Below are 10,917 nucleotides of genomic sequence, written 5' to 3' on the forward strand. Positions count from 1 at the left end.
TATGCATTGAAATGAAATAATTACTGAATTTAAGTTAAAAATTTTGAATGAGATTTAAAAAAAAACCCGAATTTAACCTGAAAACAAAAGTGCTGAACTGCTAAAAGCTGAAGGTTACACAGAAGAAGAAGTTGGAAAAAAGCTGAAAATGTTTTAAATGTAAATTAGAAAAACCTAAGAAATGAGAAAAGAACATTTAGAGTCAGAAAACATCTGAAAGAATATTAAAAGGTCATATTCTTTGAATCACTGAATGACTAAAATGTGATCCCTCCACTTGGATCCACACAGTTTAAAAAGTTTAAATGTCTGAGCTTTGAAAGACAAGATGTTGGAAAAAGAACAACGATGGCGACGTTTTGAGGGTAAAATGATGGCTTTAACACTGTGGACACAGCAGCAGTTGAAAGAGAAGTGTTTAAGATGAATTTTGGCAGAGTGAGAGAGAGCTCGTTAAGCAGGCAGGTGTGAGCCTGGTTGCTATAGTGACCGCACCCAATGGCTCCATACACACGACACAGACATGCACCTCACTTTTGCTGCTTAAAATGAACAGAAAAGTCAGGCCGAAACAAATCGTTCCCAAATGAAAAGTACATGTCGTACTGACAAAATTCTTTCACCGTGAGCGACAGCCATGTCTAGTCTACCTAATTCTCAGTTTTCATGCCTGTGGAGCTTATTATATGGACGTGGTGACAGTGGAAAGACACCATGCTCTTCTGATTTTCAAACGAACCTTCTGAGCCATTTTAACATTAGAGTCTATGGAAGAGTTGGAGGGAGGAGGCTGTGCATTGGTGACATTTATGAAAGAACCATAACACCTAGGACAATAGTAAACACATTGGATGAAAGAGGACAGCCATGGCTACGTTTTGAGGGTAAAATCATACCTGTAGAGCAAACGCTGCGGACACAGCAGCAGTTTTAAAAAAGATTTTAAGATTAATTTTTTTGCTCCTCTCACTCTAGCAGTTGAGCTGCCTCACTCTAGCCCCAACATTCCGTCCCATACACACCCATTATAAACTCTGAAACGGGTGAAAAAACATCATGAAACTTAAACTGGAACTGAAGAAAAAGTATAATAGATATTGAAAAGATAAATACAAGTTGAATAGTTGAATGTCTTGTCTTCGTTTTAAAGTTTGAATGGTGGCTTTATGTCAATGTATGTGGAAGTAGTAAGAGTTTAAAAATGAGTAAGTTGAATGAGGATTTGAAGGGTCTCCCCATTGAAATACATTATAAATTTTTGTTGAATAAAGTTGAATAAAATTAAAAATATAAATGTTAAAAATATGAAAAATAGAAGCAGTGTTGTCCAAAAGAATAGGAATCTAACGGTGTTTGAATGGTTTTTCTAAGTTGAACGGTTTTGAAGGAGTAGGCTTTCAAAAAACGTACGGAAAAATAATAAAATATAATAATAATAAAGATTAGAAGAACAATACTGTGAATGCTTTTCAAGCATTCACACTAATAATAATAATAAAGATTAGAATAACAATACTGTGAATGCTTTTCAAGCATTCACACTAATAACTAGAAAGTGCATTTTCTGAAGAAACTGCAGTGTGAATGCTTGAATCTGAATGTATGCACTGAAATGAATTAATTACTGAATTTAAGTTAAAAATCTTGAATGAGATTAAAAAAAAAACCCGAATTTAACCTGAAAACAAAAGTGCTGAACTGCTAAAAGCTGAAGGTTACACAGAAGAAGAAGTTGGAAAAAAGCTGAAAATGTTTTAATTGTAAATTAGAAAAACCTAAGAAATGAGAAAAGAACATTTAGAGTCAGAAAACATCTGAAAGAATATTAAAAGGTCATATTCTTTGAATCACTGAATGACTAAAATGTGATCCCTCCACTTGGACCCACACAGTTTAAAAAGTTTAAATGTCTGAGCTTTGAAAGACAAGATGTTGGAAAGAGAACAACGATGGCGACGTTTTGAGGGTAAAATGATGGCTTTAACACTGTGGACACAGCAGCAGTTGAAAGAGAAGTGTTTAAGATGAATTTTGGTAGAGTGGCAGGCAGAGCTCGTTAAGCAGGCAGGTGTGAGCCTGGTTGCTATAGTGACCGCACCCAATGGCTCCATACACACGACACAGACATGCACCTCACTTTTGCTGCTTAAAATGAACAGAAAAGTCAGGCCGAAACAAATCGCTCCCAAATGAAAAGTAAAAGTCGTATTGACAAAATTCTTTCACCGTGAGCGACAGCAATGTCTAGTCTACCTAATTCTCAGTTTTCATGCCTGTGGAGCTTATTATATGGACGTGGTGACAGTGGAAAGACACCATGCTCTTCTGATTTTCAAACGAACCTTCTGAGCCATTTTAACATTAGTCTATGGAAGAGTTGGAGGGAGGAGGCTGTGCATTGGTGACATTTATGAAAGAACCATAACACCTAGGACAATAGTAAACACATTGGATGAAAGAGGACAGCCATGGCTACGTTTTGAGGGTAAAATCATACCTGTAGAGCAAACGCTGCGGACACAGCAGCAGTTTTAAAAAAGATTTTAAGATTAATTTTTTTGCTCCTCTCACTCTAGCAGTTGAGCTGCCTCACTCTAGCCCCAACATTCCGTCCCATACACACCCATTATAAACTCTGAAACGGGTGAAAAAACATCATGAAACTTAAACTGGAACTGAAGAAAAAGTATAATAGATATTGAAAAGATAAATACAAGTTGAATAGTTGAATGTCTTGTCTTCGTTTTAAAGTTTGAATGGTGGCTCTATGTCAATGTATGTGGAAGTAGATACAGTTTAAAGAGGATGAAGTTGAATGAGAATTTGAAGGGTCTCCCCATTGAAATACATTATAAATTTTTGTTGAAAAAAGTTGAATAAAATTAAAAATATAAATGTTAAAAATGAGAAAAATAGAAGCAATGTTGTCCAAAAGAATAGGAATCTAACGGTGTTTGAATGGTTTTTCTAAGTTGAACGGTTTTGAAGGAGTTGGCTTTCAAAAAACGTACGGAATAGATAATAATAATAAAATATAACTAGAAAGTGCATTTTCTGAAGAAACTGCAGTGTGAATGCTTGAATCTGAATGTATGCATTGAAATGAAATAATTACTGAATTTAAGTTAAAAATATTGAATGAGATAAAAAAAAAAACCCGAATTTAACCTGAAAACAAAAGTGCTGAACTGCTAAAAGCTGAAGGTTACACAGAAGAAGAAGTTGGAAAAAAGCTGAAAATGTTTTAATTGTAAATTAGAAAAACCTAAGAAATGAGAAAAGAACATTTAGAGTCAGAAAACATCTGAAAGAATATTAAAAGGTCATATTCTTTGAATCACTGAATGACTCAAATGTGATCCCTCCACTTTGATCCACACAGTTTAAAAAGTTTAAATGCCTGAGCTTTGAAAGACAAGATGTTGGAAAGAGAACAATAATGGCGACAATTTGAGGGTAAAATGATGGCTGTAACACTGTGGACACAGCAGCAGTTGAAAGAGAAGTGCTTAAGATGAATCTTGGGACAGTGGCAGGCAGAGCTCGTTAAGCAGGCAGGTGTGAGCCTGGTTGCTATAGTGACCGCACCCAATGGCTCCATACACACGTACACAGACATGCGCCTCACTTTTGCTGCTTAAAATGAACAGAAAAGTCAGGCCGAAACAAATCGCTCCCAAATGAAAAGTATAGGTCGTATTGACGAAATTCTTTCACCGTGAGCGGCAGCAATGTCCACTCTACCTAATTCTCAGTTTTCATGCCTGTGGAGTTTATTATATGGACGTGGTGACAGTGTAAAAACACCATGCTCTTCTGATTTTCAAACCAACCTTCTGAGCCGTTTTAACATTAGAGTCTATGGAAGAGTTGGAGGGAGGAGGCTGTGCATTGGTGACATTTATGAAAGAACCGTAACACCTAGGACAATAGTAAACACATTGGATGAAAGAGGACAGCCATGGCTACGTTTTGAGGGTAAAATCATACCTGTAGAGCAAACGCTGTGGACACAGCAGCAGTTTTAAAAAAGATTTTAAGATTAATTTTTTTGCTCCTCTCACTCTAGCAGTTGAGCTGCCTCACTCTAGCCCCAACATTCCGTCCCATACACACCCATTATAAACTCTGAAACGGGTGAAAAAACATCATGAAACTTAAACTGGAACTGAAGAAAAAGTATAATAGATATTGAAAAGATAAATACAAGTTGAATAGTTGAATGTCTTGTCTTCGTTTTAAAGTTTGAATGGTGGCTCTATGTCAATGTATGTGGAAGTAGATACAGTTTAAAGAGGAGGAAGTTGAATGAGAATTTGAAGGGTCTCCCCATTGAAATACATTATAAATTTTTGTTGAAAAAAGTTGAATAAAATAAAAAATATAAATGTTAAAAATGAGAAAAAATAGAAGCAATGTTGTCCAAAAGAATAGGAATCTAATGGTGTTTGAATGGTTTTTCTAAGTTGAACGGTTTTGAAGGAGTAGGCTTTCAAAAAACGTACGGAATAGATAATAATAACTAGAAAGTGCATTTTCTGAAGAAACTGCAGTGTGAATGCTTGAATCTGAATGTATGCACTGAAATGAATTAATTGCTGAATTTTGAGTTAAAAATATTGAATGAGATTAAAAAAACAAAAAAAACAAAACGAATTTAACCTGAAAACAAAGGTGCTGAACTGCTAAAAGCTGAAGGTTACACAGAAGAAGGAGTTGGAAAAAAACTGAAAATGTTTTAAATGTAAATTAGAAAACCCTAAGAAATGAGAAAAGAACATTTAGAGTCAGAAAACATCTGAATGAATATTAAAAGGTCATATTCTTTGAATCACTGAATGACTCAAATGTGATCCCTCCACTTTGATCCACACAGTTTAAAAAGTTTAAATGCCTGAGCTTTGAAAGATACGGTGTTGGAAAAAGAACAATAATGGCGACAATTTGAGGGTAAAATGATGGCTGTGACACTGTGGACACAGCAGCAGTTGAAAGAGAAGTGCTTAAGATGAATCTTGGTACAGTGGCAGGCAGAGCTCGTTAAGCAGGCAGGTGTGAGCCTGGTTGCTATAGTGACCGCACCCAATGGCTCCATACACACGTACACAGACATGCGCCTCACTTTTGCTGCTTAAAATGAACAGAAAAGTCAGGCCGAAACAAATCGTTCCCAAATGAAAAGTAAAAGTCGTATTGACAAAATTCTTTCACCGTGAGCGACAGCAATGTCTAGTCTACCTAATTCTCAGTTTTCATGCCTGTGGAGCTTATTATATGGACGTGGTGACAGTGGAAAGACACCATGCTCTTCTGATTTTCAAACGAACCTTCTGAGCCATTTTAACATTAGAGTCTATGGAAGAGTTGGAGGGAGGAGGCTGTGCATTGGTGACATTTACGAAAGAACCATAACACCTAGGACAATAGTAAACACATTGGATGAAAGAGGACAGTGATGGCTACGTTTTGAGGGTAAAATCATACCTGTAGAGCAAACGCTGCGGACACAGCAGCAGTTTTAAAAAAGATTTTAAGATTAATTTTTTTGCTCCTCTCACTCTAGCAGTTGAGCTGCCTCACTCTAGCCCCAACATTCCGTCCCATACACACCCATTATAAACTCTGAAACGGGTGAAAAAACATCATGAAACTTAAACTGGAACTGAAGAAAAAGTATAATAGATATTGAAAAGATAAATACAAGTTGAATAGTTGAATGTCTTGTCTTCGTTTTAAAGTTTGAATGGTGGCTCTATGTGAACGTATGTTGAAGTAGTAAGAGTTTAAAAATGAGTAAGTTGAATGAGAATTTGAAGGGTCTCCCCATTGAAATACATGGGAAATTTTTGTTGAATAAAGTTGAATAAAATTAAAAATATAAATCTTAAAAATGAGAAAAATACAAGCAATCATGTCCAAAAGAATAGGAATCTAATGGTGTTTGAATGGTTTTTCTAAGTTGAACGGTTTTGAAGGAGTAGGCTTTCAAAAAACGTACGGAATAGATAATAATAAAATAGAATAATAAAGATTAGAAGAACAATACTGTGAATGCTTTTCAAGCATTCACACTAATAATAAAATATAATAATAAAGATTACAACAACAATACTGTGAATGCTTTTCAAGCATTCACACTAATAATAAAGATTAGAAGAACAATACTGTGAATGCTTTTCAAGCATTCACACTAATAAAGATTAGAAGAACAATACTGTGAATGCTTTTCAAGCATTCACACTAATAAATAAATAAATAAATAAATGATGTTATATTAAAATATGGAGATGAGCATGTGTCATTACTATAGCCACGCCTTGTTTGGTGAACTGATCACCCCGATTCGTGTTTCAGCTGCTCCCTTCAGGTTTCCCCACAGCGAATTATTTGACACACCCTATCCCCATCACCCTCCTCTGCCACACCAGCCGTCGGCATGGGCTCCTTCACATGAATCTCCTCTGTAGTCTTTCTGTTTTCCACATGCCTGCAGCTCCATCTTCAACATCCTTTGTCCAGTATATTCACTATCCCTCCTCTGCACATAATCTCAGCCTCGTCTCTCTAACTTTATCTCCAAACTGCTCAACCTGAGCTGTCCCTCTGTGGTACTCATTTCTAATCCTGTCCATTCTAGTCACTCTAACCTAACCTAGCTTAAACAGCTCGTCCCCACGTATTCATGGTATGGCTCAGCAGCTTTATCCCTGTGTAGTTTCTACGGCTCTGGGGTGTGTTAAACAATCTTGTTAAAAAAAAGTCTGCTACACTCTCTGCTACACATCTCCATTTATTTTCTTGGATGGGTTACATTAAAGCTACAGCTTACATTAAAGATAAGCCTAATTTCCTTAGTTGGTTTTAAGCCACTCCATTTAACGGTCACAAGGGGTCACTGTGCTGTAGCATATTTGCAGGCTTGATGTGGTCCTCCATTGTGTTTGATTTGTTGACTAAAATTGAATTAAATACACATATTTTGAACTGGAGAGCCTGTGGTGAAAAAATGAATGAAAAAGGAATTCAACTCTAAAGGGCTCCTTATTTTTTTCAGTCAACACTAAAGATGAAATCCATCCTTTCTTCTTCTGATTAGATGACAAATCTAAAACGTCACTTAGCAGCCCTTTCACAGGTTGGCATGCTCACAATGACAGTAATCTTTACCTTGCTTACCTTCTTCATTTTCTAGGAAGACAGGCCATCATTTCCGGAACAGCATTTTAACACAATCTGTTATTAATTATTTGCACAAATATTCCCAAGATGTGGAATATATACAATACACAAGTGTTCATTCAGCAGTGCTAGCAATTACACTGTTACATGATCTGTTTAAGACAATTAACAGAAGAAGGACATACACACACTCAAAGACACCAAAAGTAACAATAACCAGGAAAACTAATTTAAAAACAAAAAACATACAGTTTTGAAGTTTTGTTTTGTTTTTGAGCAAGACTTCAGATAAGGATATGTATATTTTTTATTCTTACTAGACATTTCACTAAATTTAAATAAAGGCCTAAACTGCTGTACTAGAAACACACTGGTAGAGGGAGTACACGTTGTACGCTCCGTTTGCACGTGTATTTGCACCCGTTACTTTTGCTTGTGTTTGAACATGTTGGACCAGATGATGGCGCTGGATATCAAATTATTACCAAGGTTCTTGCAGTTCGAACAGTATATCCTGTGTTTAAAAAGTGTTTTAAAATGTCTCTTCAACCCTATCCTGCAGTAGTTGTTGACATATTACGATAAAATAACAGATTTCAACCTCAACCTCATGTTGACGCTAAATATTTTAAAAAGGTGAGTTGATCGAAAAAAGCAAGTAAAAGTCTGTGCAGAATTTGAAGAAAAAGAAGACGAATGCCTTTTCATTGTAACTATACACATGTACAAAGAGATACAGAGCATCTCCTACTCAGTGCATTTTATTTTAATCTAGTCAAAGCCTTTAAAGTTAAGCAGGGGTTTATGGCATAACTTTATCTACTTTAGAAGTGCAGAGCAAAGCAACACTTGGAGTATATGACCACCTTAAAAGTTGTTATTTAACCTCTTCAAAGCTGTCAATCTAAACCAGGCTGTCTAACTAGCTTGCATAGATTATCCTTAATTATTTTGAATAAGTTACCCATTTACAAGACTGATAATGAGTACCTTGGAGCATGTTAAGAAAAACAAGCCTGTTCCTCAGTTTTTCCACAATCATTTTCAGATCCCAGGAAAAGAAAGGACAGACAAGTTCTACCCTAGATCTAGAATTAAATAATAAATTAACTTTATTGAAAAATTGTGGGAATTAATGAAACCCAGTTGGCCCAGTCGGCCCCAAGTTTGACACCTCTGGTTTGAACCGAAGTGGTGAGACTGGTGTGCTCTCTTCGAGGAAGCCATTTTAGAGCACAAATGAATACGTACAAAGTTATTCGCTACCATTAATTACAGTGGTTTATATAGAAAACTGCTGTCCTCGGACGGATCTTTCGGTAATGCTGTGATACTCTGAACTGTTGTGGGCATGGTCCATGTACAAGGCCGTAAATAACGGCTGTCAGACTGCTACGGTGACTACTCCAGTCCGCTCCGATTGTTGTAGCTGTACGTGACCACTGTCTTTCCATGGGGAGGGGGCGGGGGAGAAGGAACAGCAGCAGCTGGGCATCAGATTTCAACTGCCAAAACTAAGGCGGACTGAACCATCACTCGGCGGGGAGGATGCTTTCTGTGTGTCACACCACATCTTTTTAACATAGCTACAGTAGCTTCATATCGGTATTTAGGTACTTCACATTGAGGTTTAGAATAAATGACCGACAACATATGTCATATTACAATGTTTCAAATGGGAAACGGAGACGCGTGAAATGACATCTCCCCCCGCCTCCTTCTACGCAAATGAAATCTTCCAGCTCCTTATAACAACACCGAGAAGACGGTAGCTCCACAGTCAGTGATGGTAAGCGCTCAGTTTGATGTTGCTACAGACTTAACTCAGAGAAAAAACACCTTAAAATCAGCGAGACGACTCTCAAAACTATTACCCCGCTCACTTCAGTTCACTAATCAGAGCTGCAAGGAGCTGATTTCACTTTCAGAAAGGGGTGAAAAAAAGAGACATTAGAGAGACAGAGAAGGGCGTTACAGAGAGCCAAGCGAGCAGACAAGCTGCTGCTGCAAGGGGAGGCAGAGGAGGCTATGCACCAGCCGAAGCCAGAGGTCAAGAAAAAAAGTGAAAAAATAGTCAAAAGGTAGACTAGGGTCATTTGTGATCTGAGCCACACATCGAGAAACGATCCTCGCATTGTTGTTGTTGAGTGAGCAACCGAGTGAGGAGGAGGATGTGAAGGAGGTGTAGCTGAGAGGCGACATCAAGAAAGGAAAGGAAACAAGGAAATGCTCTCAGAGAAGATGTGCAGGAGTATCTGCGAACACCCCAAGCTGCTGCAGGACGGGAACGAGGCTCTGCAGAGGGACGGCCGCAAGAAGCACGGCTGGTCCAAGAGCTGCAGGGGGCGCCTGCAGGGGCGGAGGATGAGCAGAGGAGGGTGGCCGAAAGGGCGCAACCACCACCACTATCACCATCATCAACATCACCACCACCATCATCATCCCCGACACCACCAGAAGCCGGCGCTGTCCCTTCGTCCCGTCAACGTGAAGGGGAAGAGGGTGAGGGGGATGCAGGCCCCCAAGAACACCAACCAGTTTTTGATGCATGAGAAGTACGAGATGCTGCACATGCGCTGTGACTCAGTGGGGAGCGATAGCGGCTGCAGCTCCGACAGCGACATGGAGCTGACGGACATGGACTCATACCTGGGCGTCCTGGAGAATGCCAGAGGAGCCCTCTTGGACAGTCCCAACCCATACGGCTCAACATCGCCTCCGGGACCGTTTGTGGTACTGCACGAGGACCCTCTGTGCATGCACGAGGGCAGCTTGCTTCTGCATGAAAGCAGTCTGCGTCTCCAAGAGGAGAGCATGCAATATTTCCCCTCTGAAGACGACCTTATGCAGAGCCAGAATTTCATGCAGAAGGACTTTGTTGAGTTCTATGACATCCTGACACCCTGAAGGGAAACTTTCAGGCGGACATTTTGTTTTCACCAAGACTGAACCTGCTCAGGTTTGTCCTGCTTTATGTTCACAGAAAGAAAAGTCTCCTTTCTTCTTCTTTTTTAACGACAGGCAGCCTTAACATCTGGAGAATTTGCTTGCAGGATGGAATGATTCAACTGGTTTCCAGCAGAAATTAACTTATTTTTTTTAAACTGAGTGTAATTTTTTTTTCAATCATTCCTGCAAAGCACTGCCTCTTTGTATTTTTGAGAACCGCACTCACAATAGGTTAAATTGTCTCACTCCGCTGGTATTCTTCCAGGTTTAAAACGTAACTTTTGCGGATTCCTGTCTTAAATTGAGTTAAGACGGTTTATTTTTTCCTGTTGTTGACTGGTTAATGTGTGGTTATGTACTGTGTGTCTGGGTGCTGTAAAGTGCTTCCTTTCTGTTATTGTTATACACAAAAGGAAATGGGCTGGATGGTGGGAGTGAACCCAAACAGCCAATCGGCTTCGAGCTGACTGGATTAGGCTTGAGGTGATTGGCTGATGAACATTGTCTGTGACAAAAGCATTTGGCTGTAAAGAATAAAACAAAAACCCAATAAATATCTGAATAATATAAAGCGGGCTGATTGTTTTTATGAATGCTAAGAGCCTGTAGAGGCAGTGTGTCACTGTGTCATTAGGACAGCTCGAATAAGACCCTGTAAAATAAATGGTCAGATTTGTTGTAAGAGTTCACATGAGACTGTGTGAGCGAGGAAGAGAGATTGGTGAATGAAATAAATTCATGAAATCTGCATCACAAGCATTCAAACCATTTAAACAGGACATGAGACAC

The 10,917-nt window shown here is 38.6% G+C and overlaps 1 protein-coding gene across 1 annotated transcript; it reads left to right on the forward strand.

Moving 5' to 3' along the window:
• The first annotated feature begins 8,941 nt into the window (after positions 1-8,941).
• LOC147331069 (uncharacterized) lies at positions 8,942-10,714 on the forward strand. Its single transcript, XM_086293111.1, has one exon. The coding sequence runs from the start codon at positions 9,406-9,408 to the stop codon at positions 10,084-10,086; it is 681 nt and encodes a 226-aa protein (XP_086149237.1). The 5' UTR covers positions 8,942-9,405; the 3' UTR covers positions 10,087-10,714.
• Positions 10,715-10,917: the final 203 nt, after the last annotated feature.

This window comes from Aulonocara sp. 'chitande type north' Nkhata Bay, linkage group LG5, assembly GCF_057382095.1.
Source record: "Aulonocara sp. 'chitande type north' Nkhata Bay isolate Kocher_YH1m ecotype deep benthic linkage group LG5, A_spYH_male_GT1.1, whole genome shotgun sequence".
In the NCBI taxonomy this organism is placed as follows: Eukaryota; Metazoa; Chordata; class Actinopteri; order Cichliformes; family Cichlidae; genus Aulonocara; species Aulonocara sp. 'chitande type north' Nkhata Bay.

Excerpts from the sequence above, each read along its gene's own strand:
- LOC147331069 (XM_086293111.1), top strand. The coding sequence starts at position 9,406 with ATGCTCTCAGAGAAGATGTGCAGGAGTATCTGCGAACACCCCAAGCTG.